This window comes from Poeciliopsis prolifica, unplaced genomic scaffold (assembly GCF_027474105.1).
Source record: "Poeciliopsis prolifica strain line A6 unplaced genomic scaffold, Auburn_PproV2 SCAFFOLD017, whole genome shotgun sequence".
Lineage (NCBI taxonomy): Eukaryota > Metazoa > Chordata > Actinopteri > Cyprinodontiformes > Poeciliidae > Poeciliopsis > Poeciliopsis prolifica.
The window spans coordinates 8,769,883-8,794,134 of NW_026562392.1; the positions used below are offsets into that span (position 1 = coordinate 8,769,883).

The window sequence follows — 24,252 nt, forward strand, 5'->3', positions numbered from 1 at the left end:
TTATTTATTCATTTAATTATTTATTTTGTTTACATTTTACAATAAAACATTGTAAAAATCATGTCAAGGCTTGCCAATGGAAACAGCATTACCTTTTTATTTAGCATTTGAGAGAGCCTTTAAAATGTTGAGTTTTTTTCCGAATGGGAGTATTACTCAGAATATTACAAATATTTTGCCACAAGAGGGCAGCACATAACTACTTTTACAACACCGAAGTCAATCCACAGTGCCAACACTGCTGAAGTCAATCCACAGTGCCAACACTGCTGAATAAAAACACATTTCTGGTAGAAATAAATTGTCAAATATTACACATAAGTAAACACAAAACATGCAAAGAGCAAACCTAACAGAAATATGTATTTTAATATGTGAACATTGATAGTTGCTGTGGCCTACAACTATCAGGGATTTTTAAACACATTATCAGTCAAATTTTCTACTTTGACCATAGACTACTGGAAATTACCAACGTCGATTCACTCCCAACAACACATGAGTTCATCCAGTAGAAATTTACCATAAAATCTGAAAGTTAGGAAGGAACAAAGGAGCATAATGGGATTCAATGACTAAATTATTGAATCCCATAATATTTTCACCATATGAGAAGGCTATGGTTAAATTTAAATAAAAAACAAAAATACTTCAATGACCACACGGGGAAAAAATTATAAGATTATTTGAAACTTACACCTTGTTAGGGATTTATTTGCCATGAGCAGCAGCACTAATAAGACAATTACGAAAAGATAGGATTACATAATCCTACTATTTGAACACAGGATGTTACTTATTACGATGAGTACGGCTTGAACTTCATTTAACCCTCTAACTACAAAATACATGTTTCTATTTTATATATTTCATTTTGCTGTAGTCATTACACAGTTTTACGTTAGAGTTTTTAAATTACGACATGTGAGGAGATTTTGAAGGCAGCATTGGGTCGTGCTCGGCAAACGCTGTTGTGGACGGGCGCAGGCGCCCTGCTGCAAGAAAGGTATCGCGCTTCCGTTAGCATTGAGAGCTAGCGGGCAGGTCTGGTTGGGGAAGAGGCTGTGCAGGAAGGAGACCTGCGCAGCCAGACAGATATTGGTGACTTCAGATATCCCCAGTTAATCCTTGAGCTAACAATTATCCCTCCATGCTGACCAGGAAAGGGAGATAACGTTAATAGCTTGGCACTGCCTCCGTCTAAATTAGCAACCGACCAAGCCAGTTAAGGGGAGTCCGCGTTTTGCTTTCAGGGGCTTCTCTCTCTTTTTTTCGTTTTTGGCAGTTTTCTTTTTAGGGCATAAACAGCACCAACTGCAGCCTCACCTTCCGGTCTCTAACTATGAGGTTGCCGAGTAGCAAACATTTTGGGACTGAAGGAGATGGAAAGAAAATGGACCAACCTCCTCCGTTCAGAAACCCTTTTGTGCACGTCTTGAAATTCACTCCACTGGAAAAGGCAAAGGTATGAACGGCTTATCTACACACTAACACGATGCTTTGCTTGTTGGACATGGAGCAGTTGAGTGCGACACAGTGATTGTGTTGTCACCATTGTGTCGCAAGGTAGTTTTTCTTGTTTGCTTTCAATCAGCTGTGCTAGTCTTAGCTAACCGGCTAACACCAGCAGAATAGATGTCACTTTTATCTTGTGACTTTATTCAGCTTTTACTTCAAACACGTTTTGGTTTTCATATAGTTTAGAGGACAATAAATGTTAGGAGTTGCGACCACGTTGTTTCATTTTAATATCAGGGCTTATGTAAAAAAGTTGTTTCACTCAGGAAACCGTTTAAGTAGAATACAGTTGACTGAAGCATGGCCCACTGTCAAGGAGGGGCCTAGCTTGTTGCTCTGAGCTGCATGCTTTTCTAGTGCCTCTGCCAAAAAGACATTTCAGTAGGCATTATCAAAGAAAAAAAATATATGTATTTTTCAAACACTGCAGTTTCGTAACTTGTTTTGGGATGTCTTCTTGGATTATTGGTGAAAGAAGAGAGTGTAGAAAGAGAGAGACAACTGATAGCTCCTCTTTTTATTAACAGGTTCTCAGGTTTTTATTATCGATTTTGCTGTGATCCATTACTTTTATTTATTGTGTTTAGGATTGGTTACTGGGGACAAAAATATGGCTATAGTTTTGGAGAACTATAGAAATTAAAACATTAAGAAAAGTGTGTGAGATTCATTGTCATTTGAGCTGTATCAAAGTCATAAACATGCTCAAAAGGCAGGTTGTATCAGATTATGTTACCAAAGCTATCCATTAACAAAATGTTAAAATATTAATAAAAAGCTTTCCCCACAATCAGTAAGTTTTCTTGGAATTGACAAATATCAAATGTCATTTGGCAGCATACAGAAAGAAGCTTTTTTTATTGATAAAATATTTAAACACAGGTATCATCTTGAATTTATTCGTGTCCCTCTGTTTAAAACACATTTTCGTGCAGTACTTATCTGGGTTACCAGTAAGAGAAAATAACATATGCCATCAAATGTAATTTCGAGATGCATGTAATGACTTGCAGTTTTTCAGAATCTTTTTTTTTTTTTCAGATTCTGCTTTATTCCATTTTAAAATTTAATAAATTTTCAAAGTTAACACATTATGTTACCTAAGAGCTTTCTGAAGTCATGTGGCTAATATATAAAAAAAAAAAAACAACAAAAAAACCAATAGTTCAAGTTCATGTCCAAGTCTCATGCGATTTTTGTAAAGCTAATTGGAGGAAATACAGAAGATAAGAAATTGTGATTCCAGGGTATTTATGTTTATGTTAAAAGTGCATGGGAAAAATATACAACTGTGGTTCTTAAAATTCTCATTTTTATTTCAGGATCTACTACACAAGGTCAGGGTAGAAATCTAAAACTATTTTGCCAAGCTCTCATCATGAGTACATGGAAAGGCTGACTGAGTTTCAACATTTACTTTCAACAACACTGACCTTTCCTGTTGCTCTCCATAAGTGTTCAAATTCAAAGTAGCAAATGTCACAGATGTTACTATTGTAGAAATCAAGACATATTATTTTGGCTACTACAGTGTAACAATTGTTGCTTTTCAATTTTAAATAAAATGATTTAAATTATGTTTCACATTTTTGGTTTAAAATGTTTGTGGGAAAAGAGGAGTACTTTCCGGGTGCATGGTGCCATTTCTTAAGACAGTCAAGTAAGTTGTTGTGTATATCGTCAAGAATAATTTTAAATAAATTTGACTTAGCAGTTTGCCTTCTTGAAGTTGGCCTCTTAAGAATCTCCTACACTCAGATATTCCTCATTCATCCTGTCATGACAACAGTGCTTCTCCATGATGCTGTTTTAAACTGTTATTAGGAGCGTCTGAGGAATAGTTTGTATGATGAGATCAGCAGATGCACAGTTCCACTACATATTTATTCATTGCTGCCACTGCTAGCCTAGAGGAACAGCATGTTGTAGGTGTGGGGGAGGGGTGCTCTTGGTTGAAGATCGTAGCTCTAAGGAAGAGCTTTGAGTAAATAGGAGCTGCATTGTATAAGCAAAAGTTTAGGCACCCCAGAATGGCTGCCACAGGACATTTAAAGGATTTCTCAGAAATGCAGAAAAGATTCAAAGCAGCACTCCAGATATGTTTTTGATGAGGGATTAACAGTATAACATGGTATAAGGCTTAGTCAAGTTGGCATACCATATTTTCCAAACTGTAAGTCGCTCCGGAGTATAAGTCGCACCAGCCATAAAATGTATAATAAAGAAGAAAAATACATGTATTAGTCGCACCGGAGAATAAGTCACATTTTTGAGAAAAAATTATTTGATAAAATCAATCAATCAATCAATCAAATTTTATTTGTATAGTACATTTCAGCTAAAAGGCATTTCAAAGTGCTTTACATCATAAATCCAACAACAAGAACAGACATGTCATTTTGAAAGGCAATAAACATGGAATAGAGGCAACAGGCTGAATAATTGCACGGTATGTTGATGTTACATGACAAACAACAAACTGAGAACGTGCCTGGTATGTTACTATTGCATATTAAGTTATTCAAATAACTATAGCATAAATAACATGCTAACAAGTTTACCAAACCATTCGTGTCACTCCAAATCACTAACCGCAATAAAATCTTCATCCTCTGTGTCGCTTGTAAACAACTCCGCCAACTCTGAAAGTAGAATAACACAGGCCTAGAGCTTAAAAAATAATAATAAAAAAAAAAACAAACAAACTAACTCTTTGTTCAGACACTCATTCAGAGTGTCTGGACTCTTGGCTATGGAGAAACAATTGCTTGCTGGAGGCATACCAGCTGAACCAGGTGGCTCTTGTGTTAATGTTAATTTGATATTTAGAAGCATAGCCAACCTGGACTTGATAGCTTTATTCACTGCTACTGCCAAACTGCAGGCAGACTAAAATTCTGAATTAGAAGAGAAATCAATGTCATTGTTCACAATTTTTTAAAATCCTGCTGGAGTAATCCAGTTCAATTGGAGAAAGGTCTTATGGAGTAGTGAAGAGAGATGAGAATTAAATTGAATTGTGTAAGAAGGCAATGGCCAGGCTAGGTGCTTCATGTCAAACAAAAGGTAGAAAGGTATATAAAAGGTCAGTATTGAGTACTGCTGCCACTGTTGGGTCAGTGGGAGGATATTGAATCTCAAAATTCAGTCAAATGCTTAATTGCAACAAGAAGCACTTTGCAGAATAGTTAAGTCTCACATAGAGCGTAACCATATGCAACATTTTTTGTCAAGTTTAATGTTTGCAAATATATTATAATTAAAATTATATCCGTTTTGGCAATCATGTTGAACATTTGCAAAAAGTACTACAAGTTGCTACTAACGTGAAACGCTAGATTTTGATGAAGAAATACTGTCACATCCTGCATTATGCACGGATGATGGACATTCTACTAATGACATTTGTTCCTTAAAAACTAAATGCTGTCTAATCTACAAGTGTCAAACTCCAGTCCTGGAGGACCACTGTCCTGCAACTTTTAGATGAATAGCTGCACCACACCTGAATAGAATAATTAGGTCATTACCAATTATTTGATGAACTTATCTACACTAGGAGGTAATTAAGCCATTTCATTCCAGTGTTTTGTAGCAGGCACATCTAAAAACTGCAGGACACCGGACCTTGCGGACTGCAGTTTGACACTGCAGTCCGCAGTGTTTAATCATTAAGAATACCACATGGACCTTCTTGTTGAATTCACATGAGTTAAAATGGGGAAGGGTTTGCATCTATGTGAGGTCATGAGTTTGTTGTTGAGAACAGTGATTAGAAATCAAGCGTGTGGTTTAAAATGTCTGACTGCAGAAGAAAAGCACAGTACTCTGCAGAGTGATGCAATTGCATGTTTCTTTTCAAGATGGTTCGCAAAATGAAAAAGATTAGCACAACTAAGTTGTATGTTGCATGAATTTGCACAAAATGTTTGCTCAGCGTTATAATAAATTGTCTTTTATGAAGGAAACTATTTTTCCATTCCAGGTAGGAGGGGAGTATCTTGTCACAGGTTACAGATAGTAACTTAGGGAGGGTCAGACACAGATCACATCACGTTTTTATGGATCATGTGAAAAGTTAGTCAGTTAGATGAGTAAAAGCCAGAAAAAAAGTCAGTAACAGTTCTTATTGTAATCACAGTTCCTGTGAGAATAAACATTAACTACAGTTAAAAAGACATAGAAATGAATGAGGAAGTAAATGTGAAGAAATGTTGCTTGTTAGCCAGAAAGCTGAGGAAAAGAATGACCTCAGCTTGATCTTTTTACTAAGTCATAAAAAATAAAAAAAATCCTATCTGAGAATCATCTCTTACCTGGTACAGATAAACTACTGCTCAGAGTTGTGGGATTCCCCCCCTGGTGTGAAGTGAGATGAGGGAAATCCCTTTGTTCAGAAACTCTTGTGGACTTGTGACCACAATTGGATAAATATTCCGATTTCAAAACTTTGGTTGAAGCGAAGATCGATCCTTCAGATCAACATCAAAGCCATGACATTTGATGACACACAAGCGATTATGCAATTCAGGTCCATGCAGACCAGGTAGTTTGCAAACGCATTTGTTTCGTCAACACCTTTTGTTTGTTTGGTGATTGTGCTAGTCTTACAAAGTTGTTTAAAACTAATAATGGCCTTAACAAATGATCACCCGATAAACTGAAGTGACATATTTATGGGTGTAAGAAATATGTTCACTCTAATACTGATCCCATCTCTTTTCACTCAAAAGTTTCCAATTTCAGAAATGGGGAGGAAGCATCTGATCTGTTAGATTGTTGCAGAGCCGAATAGACATGATTAGTCCAAGTTGTACTTAGTCTTTGACCATAAGGCTCTTATGTGTGAAGGGCAAACGAAAGACCACTGAACTAATAGGCTGAAGCAGAATTATAACCTACCGTGTTTTCAGCTTGTCTCTTGTTCTTGTCCGAGTAGACTTACTACACGGTGATGAAAAAGTCTAATTTATCTCCATGTGAAATACGTAAAAAAATGTTCTATCAAAGGAAGAAACTATTCATCGATGCCAGATGTGTATGATTATGGATGCTTCTGTTGGTTTTCCACATAAATCAGTTATATAAGAGTAAGAAACTTAATTTAGCAGTAGGATAACTTGCACTCATAGTCTTAAATCTGTTTGATCCTGTTTTATATTGTCTGAATTGCATAGTGAGTGCTATTCAATAATGCAACGCATGAACCAGTCAAAGTAACTTTGAGGGGATTGTTTTGTAGCATAGTTTTGAAAAAAGGAAACCTCTTTCACCGTGTTTGTTGTTGACAAGAAAGGAAACTGCTTTGCATTTATAGCCCAAAATACCAGAATAAAATATGCATCTTTACTCGATTTAAAGAAAAGCAGAACAATAACTAACTGTGCAGCTGTTCACTAAAACAGTGTGACATTAGTGAAACACTGTCATTAAAGCTGGTATTTAAATGCACCTTCTGGGTCTATTCATTGAACAGTAATTATTCAAAAAAAAAGTATGATGTTCATTAGGGCAGTGGTAAATGACTAATGTAATTTTGTAATTTTTTTTTCATCGTGTCAACAATGTAAGCTTTGGTTCCCCTTTCAAGAGTGAGAACTGCTTTTGTAAAATTGCATGCAGTGTACTTTGAAATCCTTATGCAATACAGGGTTTGCTTTAGAAATATTGCATATTTGTTGCAATAAATTAAGTGCTTGCTCCTGTTCTTAAGAGTCAGTTCTCTTACAGCACATGGCTGAAAGCTTCTTTTTATGTGGATGCTTAAGATTTTAAGGACTTGAGACACCTAGAGTGTACCAAAATAAGAAGATGTTAGCTGTGTACGTATGACACAGTATCAAGGAAAAATAAACATTTGTAACACCAATAATTAACTTTGTTTTTTTTTTTTTTCCCCAAGTTTTCTGACTTGCAAAAAATGAAGATGACACATTGTTTAAAAAACTGGGATCCACACAATGAAACATTGTTTTTTTTTTTTGAAATAATTAAATGTTTATTTTATTGCGCATAATGAGTATGATATAAAATACAGCTTAATGTTTGGTGCAGAACTCTGTTTCTTGTAGGTTATGACCAGGTTTGCAAATACTGCAGCAGGGATTATGGCCTGTACAGATCTCCAGATCTTTCTGACTTTGGGGCTATTACTGGGCAACACAGAGATTCAGCTCTTTCCTAAGATTTTCTATTGAGATCAGGTCTCAAGGCTGGCTCAGCCATGCTAGGACCTTAAAATTGATTTTACAGAGCCACTACTTGATTGCCCTCTGTTTGTGTTTGGGTCATTGCAGTGCTAGAAGACTCACCCACAACCCATCTTCATTCTCTTACTGAGGGAACGAGGTTATTACGACTCCATCTATCCTTAAAATCTAACAATTTTCAAACATCCAGTGGTTATGCATTGGTGCATCACAAAAACTTTCTCATTTTAGAGTAGTTTTGATTCCATTATCTGAGTTTCTACTGAAAAGACATGATGTAATGATTGCCATTTGAATAACACTTCTTTCGCCCTCCTCTTAATCTTTAACAGATTGGATTAATGACGGTGACGCTATTCCCTATCCGTCTGCTCATAGCAGCATTTATGATGCTACTGGCTTGGCCTTTTGCCTTCCTTGCTTCAGTGGGGCGCTCTGAGACCACTGTTGAACCCCAGTGCCTCTGGAGAAGGTAGGTGCTCTGCTGCTCAAATGTGTCTCTGAAAAAATGTTTGCACTGATGTAACAAAAGCTGAAATAACTTTTTGGATTGCAGAGATTAACTATGTATTCTTTTTTTTTTTTTTTTTTGCTTTATTACATGTTATCTCAGCAAAAACTGTTGCATTACTAGCCGATGTTTCTATTTGTTTCAAAAGTTTTAAAAATAATTTTTTTGGGTGTTCTATAAAAACAGTCACAGCTGTTCTTTGTATCATTTAATCCTTGGTGTTTTATTAAGACCTTAAGGGTGTATTACTGAACTTGATTTAACTAATGGCAATCAGACAAGTTAATACATAAGTTTTGGAAAGATTTGTCTGGAGTTAGGTTGTAAAACAATATGCCAAGTTTAAAACATCCAGACTTTTTACTTTTAAATCTGTGATCCAAAAATAAAATTAAAGCATGGCACAATTCAAATATGCAGACATGGTGAAGACATACCCCAAGACTTTCAGCTGGTATTATGTTGATGAACTTGTTCAGAGGGGTATAATGCAAATGCATACTTGGTTTGGGTTTTTGTTCAGAGCAACCATTATCAGAATCAATGTTTTTATTTATTTTTTCCCGTCTAAATTATTTCTCACAAACCTCCCATATTACCAGCACTGATATTTAAGTAAAATGCTCCATACTTAGTGTTTGTAATCCAAAGTTGAATGAAAAAAACCACTAAGTCATGCCAAATTTTGTTTACAGACTGGTGGACATCATCCTAAGAGTGATCATGCGGATCATGTGGTTTGCGGGAGGCTTTCACTGGATAACTGTGAAAGGGCAAAGAGCTCTGCCTACAGAAGCGCCCATTATCACCCTGGCACCCCACTCCTCTTACTTTGATGCCATCCCCGTCACAATGACAATGTCCTCGATAGTCATGAAGGCTGAGAGCAAGGATATACCCGTTTGGGGAAGTAAGTAAAACATGCTAAAATATTTATTGTTACCATTAAACAAAGAAATCAATCAGTACACATTTAACATATGATGTCGTTTGGTTTGATGCCACAAATGAGAGGTATTGCTTTAAAATTGTAATAGAGCTAAAGCTTTTACTTTGTCAGTTATTTAGTTCAGCTGATTTGGAGATTTGGATTGCCTGCACTATCAGTGACTGTGGTTTTCTGATAAGATAGTGTGGACTTTATGCTGAGTAGTAGTTGCTACAATCAAAACAAATATTGACAGTCGATAAGGACTGCTACTAGAAAGTCATAAAGGAAACAATCCAAATCGGGTCAACACAATGACTAACTAAACAATCTTGGTCCATTTATTAAAAATAACACAGTATACATTTCACCACATTTAGACAACAAAGGTCACTATTGACCTAGACCATAGATAGGATTGAAACATTTCCCCACATTTTAGCAGTGTGTAAGAGAACGTATGTGTGTGTATAGGAACAGGCTTGAGATTGAACTGTAAAATCATTGTGAAAATGTTCAGCGTTCCCAAAAGTTAATTTGGTAAGCTGTTAATTTAAACATGCATTTACCTACATAATTTTATACCTACATTTGAATGTTGTTACAGCAACACTCAAATGTCCTCAGTTATTCTAGGAATAGGAAAACTTTTAATTTCAAATACGCATTTAATTATTTAGAATTCCAGCTAGTCTTAGTTTAAAAATTTCAATTTGCTAAATAAATTTTGCGCTTTTGTTCATAAATATTTGACAAGGAGACACTTTTCTAATGACGCCTACAAAATACTTTCAGCGTTATTTGAAGTAAATATATTATTTTCTCCTGCTATTATTCATTTAATTTTATCCAGACCGAGACCAGTCGCTTATACAGACCCGACGCAGACATCAGGTAGACCTTAGTCGCAGACTGTAGTCACCACATTGACAACATATCCTATTAAGTGGCTTGCATGTGAAAGTACCCTTCTAGCTGCCAGTGAAGACATTGGATCATGTATACTTTTAAGCAGGACCCAGTCAAGGTTTGTGTCTTATTTTAGTCTCTCTTTCACCTCCTCTTGCCCTGTCAACTAAGTCAGCAATTTGCCACATTGTTAGCTCCAGGCTGAGTGGAGCTCAGCCAAGTTAAACGCTCTTACTTGCTTGCATTGCAAGATTGAAACGGCATACTATCGGTGCATAATATTTCTGGCAGTGTGTCTGAATCAACAGTCTGCAATATGCTGGGATGGTGCATTATAGTATTCTAAGGTATCAAATATGTGCAATACTAGATTCATTTATTTATTTATTTTTTGTTTGACTCTGAAACAGTCATGACAATGTAAAAATAATAAGACTTGCCAATCTTAAATTTCAGTCCTATTGCCTCTGAACGGAGCCAAGAAGCAGAGCCTGCCAAGCATGTGGAACCCATAATGAGCATTAAGACATGATCAGCAGTCACGTGTGCAGAATGTCTTTTGGAAGGAGCTACCATTAATCCCTTCCTGTCAGTGGGAAACTCAATCACAAGCAGCTTTTGCTTCATGTAGTTCCACCTCATGTTTTTTTTTTTTTTTTTCAAATTTATTCTCTTTTTTTTCATGCTCTTTATTAATTTATTTTTTCTCAAACATGTCTGGGAGATTTGGTTTCCAATTGTGCTTTGGTGAAGCTTGAACATTCAAAAATATCAAGAAATATACAACTGTCATGTTAATCTTTAACCCAGTGTCATATTCATTGTTCTTTTTTTGTGTGCAGTATGCCTTTGATAGTGCTAATAGCTAATGTTTACCTTTTTAATGTTATGAAAGTGAAGGAGTTTAGATCCAGGAAGTAATAGAAAGCTGCATTTTGTAATCATTTCTCAGTGTGCTGTGTTTGGTCTGAAATTTTTTTAACCAATTTAGACTGTTTTCTTCCTAATTAAAGTACATTTTCCTTAAACTTTAGTTGGGTTTATCACATTACACATCTGTTTCACTTTTCCACACCTATAGAGTGGGAAACTTGCTAAAGCATATAGCCTTAGTTTTAATAATTCTATAAGTACTAACCCAGTGTAACCAGTGATGTTTTCTGTTGTTTGGGTTTTGTTTTGGTGGAAGTTAGTTTGCATAAAATCAAGGAAGACAGACACAGCTAGTACAAGGAAAAGCATTAACAGCTTCACTGGAAAATTATCTGGATGGCCAGCAGCAGCATCAAAATACACCATGCTATGTCTGTTTAAACAAATTGGTTCTGTATTAACCAACATTAGACATAAAAGTAGGCAGTGTCTGCTTCCACAACAAAATATTCAAATATTTTCAGTCCAGCTAATTTTTCCACCAAAGGCTCCTTTAACATAATTTATAGACTGTCAGTTTTGTAAATGATATTATTCCTTTTAATAATTTGTATTTTAATGTTTTACATTAATTTACATATTTTTTTATTTATTTAAATGTCTTTGAATTCAAATACTCTAAGTTCAGCTATAGACTCAGATTATATAAACTTGCTTATTATTTTGACTAGCCACAATTACTAATTGTTTTGTAGCGGCCGCAATTCATGGCCACTACTTTACAACTATCAGTTAAACTAGAAACTGAACTCTGCGTTGCTTCATTCCCGTCATGTGTCATTGTATATAAAAATAGCTATGCAAATACTAGCAAGAAACAATGCAGTTTGTTAATGGGGAACAGTGACATTGTGGAGCTTGATTAAACTAAGATGAGGTTAAATGATCACTTGTGGCCTTGTATTTACTGACTGTATTTATAAAAAGAAGTGAAACCTATCTTACATTTAAGATCAGAAGATGAGGCTATTCTGACTCAGACTTTTCTGTCTTTGAGGAACAAGCGTTACTAACATTCACAGATGTATTTAAAATAGCAGACTAATTGTGGTTACTTTGCCCCAAACATAACACGGATGGGTTTACTGATTAATGTTGCGCTCAGTCAAATATAACTGATTTTTAAAGTTTCCATGATGAGAGGTTATACACCCCCAATCTTCTGCTTTTTAATTTTTATTTTATTGTACTGCAGACTTGTAAAAATGTCTGCCGATGACCATCTTTGACATGACATGTCAGGAGTGATTTGGTGTTAACTTATTTGCTCATCTGTTTTTTACTTTGTTGAAATAACGTTTTCTTGACTAACTGTGTTATATATTCATTTTTCAACTCTGTTCGTCTCTTCTAGCATTGATAAAATACATTCGGCCGGTGTTTGTATCCCGATCAGACCAGAACTCAAGAAAGAAGACAGTGGAGGAGATCAAGCGGAGAGCTCATTATGGAGGAGATTGGCCTCAAGTAAGTTGATTTACAAAACTGCAATTTCTTTCCCCCAAAAGAAGCATCTTTTAACATAAACATTTGTTTTGTTTTGTTTTGTTTTCGTCTAATTTACCAAGGTGGTTGCAGTTCTGCTAAATCTTTTTGACTGTTTTTTTTTTTTTTTCTAAAATGAAAAGATATTAAAACAAGTTTACTTAGAGTCACACAATGATTCATAGTAACATTTGGTGAATCGTTTTGGGATAAATTACTTGCCGTGTTACATATTGTAGTGAAGGTAAACACTATTGTTCCTGGTAGCATGAACAATGACAGAAAATATTGTTTAATCAGTGATAATTTTCCTATTCTTACTTTTAGGTCATGATTTTTCCAGAAGGCACCTGCACCAATAGATCCTGCCTCATTACCTTTAAGCCAGGTAACATGTTTCCAGGCATTCAGTCGAAACTTTGTCCATACAGCTGATTTCAAGACTTGCTTCTAACCAGAAATCAGTGTTTTGTTTGCCACTAGAGCAGTGGTTCTTAAACTTTTTTTGAGGTACCAAACACACCAGTTTTGTATGCGCATTCACTGTACCCTTCTTTAGTGATAAATAAAATAATTTTTTTTTCCCAAATTTAAGACATGGGTATGTTTTTTTTTATTTTTTTACTGGTGCACAAAATGAGTCATGCATGAACATCACCTTGCTCAAATAACAAAACTAACATAGTGCATGAACTCACAACATATTACGGTATTACTTTATTCTGGCCCCGTAAAAGAATTTCAGCCCCCAAATATATATATATATATATATATATATATATATATATATATATATATATATATATATATATATATATATATATTGCTATTTATTAATCAAAAATAAATTTATTTTTAAAAGAATTTAACATTTTTTATTATTTTTTTTTTCATTTTAAATTGAATTTGTTTTTTGTCGTTTTGAATCCACAAAATACTTTTTTGCTTTGCCTCATCTCTGTTGTATATTCAATTTACATTGCTCAAAATAACAAAATACTTTTTACAAGATATTTTTTGAACCTCAGAGACACGTTAAGGGTGATCAGCAAATAATAGTCGAAGTCGTTATTAAATTCCCAAAGGTAGATTTATGACCTATAAACTACAGAAATCTGGCTTTGACCATTATATATCAATGGTTCTGTTTATGTGTTTCCAGAATTTTAGCTATGATGATTTTATCTATCTAAACTTTTTCTTTTTTTCTTTTAGGGGCTTTTATCCCTGGTGTTCCAGTACAGCCTGTTGTGATTCGCTACCCCAATAAACTGGTAAGTTTATAAGTATATATATATATATATATATATATTTTATATTATATTATTATAAGCATAATTTATTATATATATATTGTATGTGTTTTTAACAGGACACAATCACATGGACGTGGCAAGGACCAGGAGCGTACGTACTGTTTTTTTTTTTTTTAATACCGTAATTATTATTATATGGTCAAGGGTGTGTTAGCAATGTTGTTAGAAATAAGCATTTTGTGGAGAGGTAAACAATTAAATAAATGTGTTACAAAATTTGACATGGTCTCGGATTCATTCAAAATGCACAAGTTGTTTTTGATATACCGAAAAACAATTGCAACCCATTTTAGAAATTAGATGTCATAAAATTGACATTTGCAGAAGTAAAAGAAAGAAACCCAGTGCTTACAGTTTTCATCTTAGCACTATTATTACAACTTAGACCTGTTGAATGCTCTTATTATTTGTTAGTTGGCCTCACTGTCAAATGACTGTTAGTCATTTGACAAAATGTTGCACAACATTAAGCAAACTGTTGCTGTCATAGAAACTTCTGTATGTGTCTTTATTCGTCACTTATGATTTTTATCTTTCTGCCTTTCAGTTTTAAAATCTTGTGGCTGACTCTTTGCCAGTTACACAATGAATTTGTGATAGAGGTAAGTATTAAAGCAGGATTATGTGCACATTTTTCTCTCATTGTCAAAGATGGCTTACTGGATATTTGTCAATCATTAAAAGCAAGAATTTGACCCTCAGGTTCTTTGTCATTCAATTTTTTGTTAAATTTATACTTTTATTCCTCTTAATAGATGAACAGATCACATTTTATTTTTGTTTTTTGTGCAGTTCCTTCCCATTTACACCCCTTCGGAGGAGGAGAAAAGGAATCCTGCTCTCTTTGCAGTCAATGTGAGACGAGTCATGGCCAAGTAAGTGAAATGTATTGATTGTTTTGGCAGATATGAGAAATTATACCATCCTGTACTCTGCACTTTGGTATGCACATCACCACATGTAACAGAAAGAAGCTCAGATAGCCACAAATTTGTAGAATCCCTCTATTTAATCATAAGGATTTGATGTGTGATCACTAAAAGTTTCATACGTTTGAGATGGAAGCATAAATCTTTTCCATAATATGAACATATACCTAAAGCAAAGAATTGATTTGTCCTGTCATTGTCCCGTCATTTCTGGTGCGCTCAGAGCCCTTGGGGTACCTATCACAGATTATTCATTTGAAGATTGCCAGCTGGCGATGGCAGAGGGCCAGCTGAGGCTGCCGGTCGACACCTGTCTGTTGGAGTTTGCCAAGCTTGTCAGGAGACTGGGGTGAGTCAAGTTTTCCAATGCATAGCACATATTTAAGAGAACAAGTAAAGGGCATGAATGGGAGACAATGAAAATCACAGCAGGAGATCAGCAGGGATTTGTTTTTTGGCCGCAGTATTGTAAATAAGTGTTGCATACTCAAACCTCATTGTCTGATTTTTGTTTAGGATAGATTCTTCACACTGTAAGATGCACCAGTTAACTGTTTGCAGTGGATTGGTGCTTTTTGTGATGAGCAGCTGCCGGAAAAAGAGTTCCAGTTCCTCTCTAGCTACTTTAGATTTGACTGAACTTCTTCTTTTAAAAGTATTGTAAACTTCAGTGATGTTTTCCACTCTAAATGTCAACCAAAATTGCCCTTGCAGTTGAGAGAAAATTATCCTTTCTCAATGCATCAGTTGTCCTTCTTTTCTCTAAGTAATTAGACAATGTTTTCTTGCTCACATAATGCATAATAGTTTACAGATCCTAAACAAGTGTTTCCTCCCATGCTGTCACAGGCTGAAACCCCAGAACACTGAGAAGGTTTTGCAGGAATACGGGAACAGAGCCAGAAAGCTGGAAGGGCAGAAACTTGCCTTGGAAGATTTTGCTCACTTCCTTGATGTCCCAGTTTCAGATATGCTGCGTGACATGTTTTCTCTTTTTGATGAGGTAAAGACCTCACTCACACAGCTACAGCTCGATAAGTATGTGTTTTGTGAAGGAAAAAAAAAATAGTTCAGGAAGATGGGTAAAATAAATAGATCTGTAATTATCAAATAGTCCTGTGAGTGCTCAGAACTTCGTGGTTAGTGTATCTGTACACATTAAAAAGCAAAATACAATATCTCAAACTATGCATTTATTCAACCATCTATACTTTCTTAGGAAACATATTGCTATGGCAATACTTTGCATTTCAAAAGATTAATTTTTTTGTCTAGATGTGCATCAATAGTTTCTCTGGATTTTGTTCAGAATGTTACCAAACACATTATCAAGGGTTTTTAATCAATTTCTAGTCTGACCTCTTTGGGGGTCAGAGCCAATATATTTGGAAAAACAAAATCCTCAGACAACTTGACCATGATGAATCCTGGTAATGTGATCTAGTATATGCTGGTCGAGATGTTGGGAGTAGAAAACTGATGGAAAACTTTGTCACTTTGTGAAACCAGGTAGCAATTTTTTTTACATGGCCAAATTATTCTACTAAAATCAAACCCCATGTAATGGTTCTCTTGTGAGCTCATACAGGATTTGCAGCATATGAGAAATTAATTTAATTTAGAACACACTATTTAAGCAAATTCCATTTTAAATTTGATTTATCCTTTTGTTTCCTTTACGTATGCTCAATCAGGCTGCTTACAGTGAGAGGGCCAAACCTATTTGACTGCCAGAAAGCCGGAAGGGCAGAAATGTTTGCCATGTTTTTTGGTGGCAGCAAACTTCTTTTTTTTTTTGTATTATAGCTTGTTTTCATTCTTTTTTTACAGCATGAAGATAACAGCATGGATATTAGAGAGTATGTGATAGCCTTATCCGTTGTATGCAGACCTTCCAAAACTCTGGAAACGATGAAATTGGCTTTTAAGGTAGGTTTTGATTTTTTTTCTGTGCTTAATTATTTACTTGGAAAAAAATGGATTGAAGGCAAATGGAACAAGATTAAATTGTGTGCTGATCTTATCGTCAGACAAAATAAGGCACTGTGTTTCTTGACTTGGCCTGAGTTTAGTTCTATTCAAGTGCTACTTGGTGATTTGAGTGTCAAAGAAGTATGATGCTCTTTTTTTGTTTTTGTTTTTGTTTGTTTCTCAGTGCAACCTGTCAGTTTATTAAACATTACTTTCCAGGTTCGGTGTACTGATATTCAGAGCTCTGTTTCATCAGAATGAAATGTGATTGTGCATCAGAACCAAGTAGACATATACATTTTCACAATCTTTTAAATGAACTGTTCGATATGCATTTCCTCTTTTGCAGATGTTTGAGGCAGAAGAAGACAGTGCCATCACAGAGAGCGAGCTGGCAGTTGTGCTGAAGACGGCTTTAGGAGTGACTCACCTCAACGTGTCCCGTCTGTTTACGGCCATCGATGTCGATGACACGGGGAAGATTACATTTGGTAAAACAATCCTCCAAACACTTCAACGCTCTTGTCTGTTATAAACTTTGCCGTCAAAGCAGGGATGGTCTTTCACAGTCTAAACATTTCAAGTTCAGCCAGCTTGTAACGTTGTCTTTGACTCTGGCTCCCCCTTGTGGTCTTTTCAGATAAGTTCCGAGGTTTTGTGGAGGAGAACCCAGACTTTGCTGATGACTATCTTCACACTGAAAGTGTAGGTCCTCAGAGTGGACCTTGTCAGGAACACCACACTCAGACCAACCCATCGACTATAAACCTGCAAGGCACTGCCAACAGCAAAACAGCCAATGGTATCTGTCCTGACTTTAGCCCTAAAGACCATGACAGCTCAGTAGATGCACTCATAAAGAAACACAACTGATAGAGTAGAGGGAGCAGGGCCTCTCCTGGTGAGAGGAAATTCTGTAAGGGGCAATATTAGTTACCTTGTAACTTTTCCACATAGTAAGAGACAGCATTTCATTAAACAAATTTAAAATGAAGTTTACCCTTTCTTATTGGTGTTGTATCCATGAGGTTATTTTCATTTCAGCCTGTAAACAACCTTTTTTTTCCCCATAGGAAGAATTGTCGTAATGCCAAATACTGGCATTTTTTGGGATACAATGCTTAAATACTTGAAGGGCAAGCACTTATTAGGATTCTTGGGGTCAATTTTAATTTATTTTTACCTGTCCTCCCCTGCCACTGCATGTTTTTTTAACACAAATTTACCGAGACGCAAACAATCTCTGAATTGTAAAGAGAACACAACTTTTTGTGAAATCTATTTTTTGTTTTGTTCTTGTTATGTTTTATCCATTTCCTTTCTTTAATGGTAGCTGCCTTTTGAACTTTTAAATGAAAATGCAGAATAAATGGGCTCATGTTATTTCCGTGAAGAAGGAAGGCCCGGGGGAACCGGTGAGGAATGGCTGGAAGCACGAAGCTTCAGCAGCCGTATTTGAGGTTACCTCGGGTCTCTGAACGTCGACAATTATAACTGCTGTGAGTGTGTGCGCGCGTGTGTATGAATGTGTGTTTGTAAACACAGTGATATGATGTAGCTCAGGGTTCAGTGACAAAAATGGAAAAATTAACAATGATGTCATGGTTTTTGACTATTTTTAGGTTACATGCATGGTAACTGATCTCTTGTCCTTGTCGCTTCACAGTTTCACACCGTTTTGGTTATTTCAGTGTTTTGTTTCATTTGATAATGTACAACTTGGACCAAAATGCATTAGGTGAAAAAAAATTAAACATCTTTTTTTGTGTTTTTGTTTGCCTTTCATGTAGGCATGGGCCGGTATGAGACTCTCAAAATATACCAAAGCAACCACTCTTTCACTGTATCACCATATTGAAATGTTAAAAAGAACAAAAAAATGAACTCATCAAATAGTTTTTTTGTTTGTCTTGAAAGCATTTTGAGGAGAGGTAGCACTGTATTACTCTCCCTTTGAATGCTAAGATTTTTTTTTTTTTTTCTCATTCCAAACCCATTATATTTTAAGCATTGGTATATCTTGATTCTCGTGACCAGCATATGCCTACCCAGTCTTGTAACCGGTTAAAAGGGATCAAATTATGGCATGCGACCAGTGAAAGCAAACAATCACCAGAATTTTTGGTACTTTCTTCTCAGTGTTACATTGTTAAAAGAAAACATTGGAGCCACTTACTGAACATTTTTCTGAGTTCATTTATTATCTAACGGATCATATTGTACTTTTTTTATTATTTTTTTATTTCCAGTTAATATTGAAATATTTAACCTTCCAGAATATCCACCATGTTTCAGATCTTCACCAAAGGAAATATTTTCATTATGCAGTAAGGTGGATCCGAGAATTTGTACCTGTCGCACAATAAAGAAGAGCCCACCTCTGTTGGCTTTTAAACCTCATTCTGAAAGTTTACTTGTAGGTTGAGCAAACTGTCGCGCTAAAATGCGTCGGTGAGCAGGGTTTAGTTTGAGGGACTCTGTACTCTTTTGATTTCTGTACATGTATGAAATATATTCAGAATTAACCAGAACTAAAGAGGAGCTACTTTTAAAATTCAAACGAAAAGAAAGAAGATTTCAGATCTTTTTTTTTTTTTTTTTTTGCATCACAAGTTTTTAAGGATCATGATCTCTAAGATAAGGCAGTCATTTTTGTAGGGGTGCACTGATTGCAGTGTTTTGGCCGCTTGCCAAACTTTAAAAAGCCTGGCCTGCAGAATCCAATTTTGATTGATACCAATTTTTCGTCAGAAACGTTGCTAAATATAGCAAGAAAGCCGCTGAGTTGGAGACATTGCATACATGTCTGTCAGTCAAACCGATCTCACTGCAGAGCAGAAGAGGGCAGTGGCTGAATTTTAGACCTTTGATGAAGTTGATTGAAATTGGTGTGGATAAGATCGGCTTCACATGAAAGTATCACGATCACCAATCTCTCAAAATTGAGGAAGTCTGCACCTATAAATTAGCTGGCCAATAAATCAGTGCACCCCTTCGTTTTTGCATTGTTTTTAGATTTAAAATCTATATATTGGTTTAATGAAGGTTTGTCTTAGTAATATTAGCAAATGTTTGAATTTCAATTATGCTGGTATTTTATTAAAAAAATGTTAAATATACACAGCTGCCACCTAAATTTTTTATCAAACTTTACCTCCTTCAGATTATGCCAGTGATGATCACTTTTTAGTAATTTTCTGACATATTTGGTTTTCTTTGTTCTACAGAAACATTCAGTATAACAACTTGCATATCTACTTCTCTTAAACTTTACATTCTGCCAATCATCTGAAGGATCATATTTAAAGGGAATACCTCCCCTGAGAGAATCAAGTGATTCACATTGCTGTCTGTATTCACCATCATTTCCAAAACTCTAAATTTGTCACATTTCCATTTTATCCGTGACCTTGTATCCTTTATATATCCTCCTCTACGACTTTGAGTAAAGCAATATTCCTCATATGTTTAGCCTTCTCCAGATGAATGCTTTTTAAAAGTTCTAATATGTATTTTGAATATTCCAGATGCGGGACATTTTGTGAATTTTTGATATACGTATATGAATGATTATTATTCTTTTCACTGCCATGACAAAGATCTGTGATCTTCTCTGCTCTGCAGTTTGTATTGATCATGACAAATGAGCCACATTTTTTTGTTCTCCTTTTTTTTTAATAATCTTAGTTATTTTGTGCTTTATTGCTCCTACACAGTGTAAAATTTTATTGCTATATTATTACTGGTGTCGCCGAGTCGACTGCTTAGGAACAAAATGCAGATTTCATATGGAAACCTATAGCCTTGATAGCCTCTACAGAACTTTTATGCTAAAAAGAGAATGTACAGACAATCTTGTCACAATCAGAAACTCTCTATAGTGCTGATCTCCAGTGGACATTTTCCTAAGACGTCATGGTTTTCCAGAATTTATTTTTAGTTCTTTTTTGTTTGTTTTGTTTTGTTGTTTTGTTTGAGATGTGCAGGTTGAACTAAGTGCGAGTGCATTGAGTGGTAGAGCCCTGAGGTGATGCGCCACCACATGACGGGCCGGCGTCACACAAACACTCCAGACTGCACATGCATACAAAACCATCATTTCCTATGATTTATGACAATCTTAAAGCATTGTCCTGCTGTTACTTTTTTTCAAAATTGTATGAGTTTGTGCTTGCACGTTACAGTGCTTTTATTTTTGTAAACATAAGGTCAGAAAGCTCGGAAGCGCAGTAGGGTCATAGTCTTCAGTATTTCAATTCACTGTTAACTTCTTTCCTTTGTAAAGGGAGCGCAGATAAAATTGAGGATTGTATTTAGATCATTTTAAGTTCTTTCCTTAGCTCATCCTACTGTTCTTTGTCAGGATTGTGGAAATTAGTTGCCTAAAGTAATTATGTAAACTCATAGGAGTTGGCAGTCAGAAAAAAGATTTGAAGGACTTGATTATGTTTACACCATTAAAAGTTTCCTTAAATAATGCAATTCAAAAGAACTCTGCTGTCAATACAGAGGCTGCATTTAAGGAAGATGTTATTGTCACTGAAATTCATTAAAACAGAGCAAATTCTCAAAGTTTTGTCCCAGAATGAATATGCTGTTTTTAAACATAATATATGATTATACATCCTCGGATATTCAAAACAAAAACTTTTTTTTTTTTACTATTTAAAAAGAGCAATATGTTGGGGGTTAAATTAATATACATTTGTTTTCATTTAGTTTTCCTTGTTATAAATACCTCTGTAGAGATTTATCTTTTTTTTTTCAAACATGAAATCTTCATGTGAGGAAAATGTAAAACCTGAAAGAGACAAACTTGTATTTATGCTATTGCTGCCTGTCACAGTTTGTTCTGCAGCGAGCCTAAGACGAAAGACTGGTGTACTCTTACAGAGTGATATTGTCTTTCTGATGGCTTATTGTACGTCAATCACCTGAAATATTTTGATTTTTTTTTCTTCGTCTAGTTTTATTTCCAGTCTTTTTCTATATCAAACAAGTTTTATTTTATTACTGCATTTTGATGCTAAAGAGACATTACAAAAAAAGCTATTTTGAATCTGTTCATGATGGCTATTATGTAACTTGTTAATGTGACTCTTGGATGAAATTAAAGACAAAGTGTTAATATGCAGCTGTGTTTGTCATTATTAGAACATTATATGTATATCACTCTAAAGGTGCTGTAGAGTATGAAAAATAGGAGTGTAAATAAAACATTTCCAAATATCGCTTAGCATAATGTATTAACTGAATGTATTTTGTGATGTCTTTTTTTCTGTTTCATTCCATCAACAAAAATCAGAAAATGCTCATTTGAACCAATGTAGTTTAAGGAAAACAGTTGTTTAATGTCTCCCTCTTGTGACGACATAATGAACTGCTGTTCATTCTTGAAGGCATTAGCTTTATGCTACTGACTTAAGTTTGACCCTTTCTTTAAAATCAGCTTTCCACTTGTCTTTACAACACACCAGAGCGTTTGCACATTAAAACCAGATGACTTCAGTTGCCATCCGTTGCTGCCATCTTCCACTTTTACTATTTTTCCACAATCCTAACCAAATGAAGATTGTGAAAACAAAAGATTTATTGGGAATTTTGTTGTACTGCGACAAATGTTAACATGCAGGTGTAGTGAGGCAGAAAAATGTCTCAAGTATTGTTTCAGACGATTTTATCAGAAAACTTACAAATGACTAATCTCATTTGAATGTTGTTAGTGCTAAATTTATTGTGACAGTTAATTTTTTAAGTTAATTTTATCTGTTGTAATGGTTTAATTGAGCATAAGTATTTTTAAATAAGCCAGGGTTGTTTGACTTGTAAAGTGCTTCAGGATAACTTTTGATATGAGTTTATGTGGTCTAAAACTGAATTGTTAAATGAGACCTGCAGTGTGTTGTTCTGTGTCTGACATGGTTTTCTGGGCTTGAGAAGCAAAGTTTTAATTGTCTCAAATAAGTGCTCGCCATGACGTGTACATAACTGTCCTTGTTAATCTTTTGTTCTTTTGTTGTAAAACCAGACATTAGTCAGGAAAAAGGAATGTTCTGAGCAGTTTTTTGAAGCAGAACAAAAATAAGAATGGAGAAAAAAACATCCACTGTGTTGCTCTAAGACGGAATGATTTAATCCGTGTATTTTTCTTTGTTCTCCTTTCATTCCCAGCTATGCATCCTTTCCCATCTCACCTTTCCACTTCATTCATCTTCACCTCTTCTGCTCCCTCCTTGCTCTTGCTCTCTTTCTCACTGGGTCTCAGCTGTTGCATTTATGAAAACAAGACACTCGATTAAGCTCCATTCGAAATCTCATGTTTCCAGCACGACTTGCATTGACCCAACAATTTCTGCTATGAGGCCTGAGGATTGATTGATGGTTGCACTTTAAAGGTGCGTACATTGTGGAGGCAGCAGATTTAGGGATTAGTGGCCAATTGATCAACTTGATTGGCTTGCATACAAGAAATTGTCATTGTGAATGCGACAGGCCTTAAATCTGTCCGTGGCGCGAGAGCTGATTGTGTTATTTGATGTCCTGATCCTGTTTTGGTTGAGCTGCAAACGGGAGAGGCCTGGATGTTGGGAATTATTGTGTTTAAGCCGCTGAACATGACACATAATGAGATTTATGGTTCTGCAAGGCATGTTGGTTGCTCACTGAGTTGGAGGTAGTGGAGACCAAGGCAAAAAGGGGAAATGGCTTTATGGCAGGTGGCTTACGGTTCCTTTTTCCATTGCTTAAATTTGCAAAGTAAAATTTATTTTTATGCTTTTATTTGTTCTGAGAATTGAGATGATGAGCCTCTTAAGCACAAACCTTTTTGAAGGTGATAATTTTACATGGTAAATGTAAGTGGGCTGTACTTGTATAGCACTTTATCAAGCCTACAAGACCTCGGTGTGCTTAACACTACGTTCAGTATTAAATGAAATACAGCTCAGAAAATTATTTCAGTGATTTAATTTAAAGTGAAGTTTAGAATCTTTCTAGAAAATTAAGTAATTGAAGATTGTTTCTCTTTTTTTCTTGTTCATGTTAATAACGAGTTCAATTTCTCAGGAAATAATCTTGTATATCTCATCATCTCACCTACAACATTTGTTGGCCAACTGTGTTTTATTAAATCCATACTCAGCCCTGCCATTTGCACATGCATCCATCTACTAACAAACTGTATTTGGCACCTGTCCACACTGCCAGAAGTGCCAATACCAGGTTTAATTATCTTGATATAAATGTATCCGATTTGCTATCAGACTCTTATTCTATCAACTCTCCAGGCCACATGTCTTCAAATCTGCATTAACCAGAATCAAAACCAAACATAAAGCTCTATGTCTGGTCTATCCCATTTTTTATGCTCAACGACTCTGGAACAAACTTTTAATTTGATTCAAAAATACTTTTTAAAACTTCAAGAAAATTGCAAAAGCACTGTTTTATTTATAAAAGATTAAGAGATCTGAGCTACTTCAGCATACCTGCTGTTTCTCAGCAGGACTGTGGATCTGACGGACATAAAAATACACAAATACAC

The 24,252-nt window shown here is 35.4% G+C and overlaps 1 protein-coding gene across 1 annotated transcript; it reads left to right on the forward strand.

The window, feature by feature from the left end:
• The first annotated feature begins 974 nt into the window (after positions 1 to 974).
• LOC129367601 (lysophosphatidylcholine acyltransferase 1) lies at positions 975 to 21,843 on the forward strand. The gene is made up of 14 exons (XM_055042155.1): positions 975 to 1,465; positions 8,060 to 8,199; positions 8,934 to 9,148; positions 12,363 to 12,475; positions 12,821 to 12,881; positions 13,709 to 13,767; positions 13,866 to 13,900; positions 14,357 to 14,411; positions 14,602 to 14,684; positions 14,962 to 15,087; positions 15,588 to 15,741; positions 16,569 to 16,667; positions 17,059 to 17,200; positions 17,350 to 21,843. Exons 1-14 carry the CDS (start codon positions 1,343 to 1,345, stop codon positions 17,580 to 17,582), a joined length of 1,638 nt encoding a protein of 545 aa, XP_054898130.1. The 5' UTR covers positions 975 to 1,342; the 3' UTR covers positions 17,583 to 21,843.
• Positions 21,844 to 24,252: the final 2,409 nt, after the last annotated feature.

Excerpts from the sequence above, each read along its gene's own strand:
- LOC129367601 (XM_055042155.1), top strand. The coding sequence starts at position 1,343 with ATGAGGTTGCCGAGTAGCAAACATTTTGGGACTGAAGGAGATGGAAAG. Across the intron at positions 14,412-14,601 it reads ACAATGAATTTGTGATAGAG|TTCCTTCCCATTTACACCCC; the intron begins GTAAGTATTAAA and ends TTTTTTGTGCAG. Across the intron at positions 15,742-16,568 it reads TGTTTTCTCTTTTTGATGAG|CATGAAGATAACAGCATGGA; the intron begins GTAAAGACCTCA and ends CTTTTTTTACAG.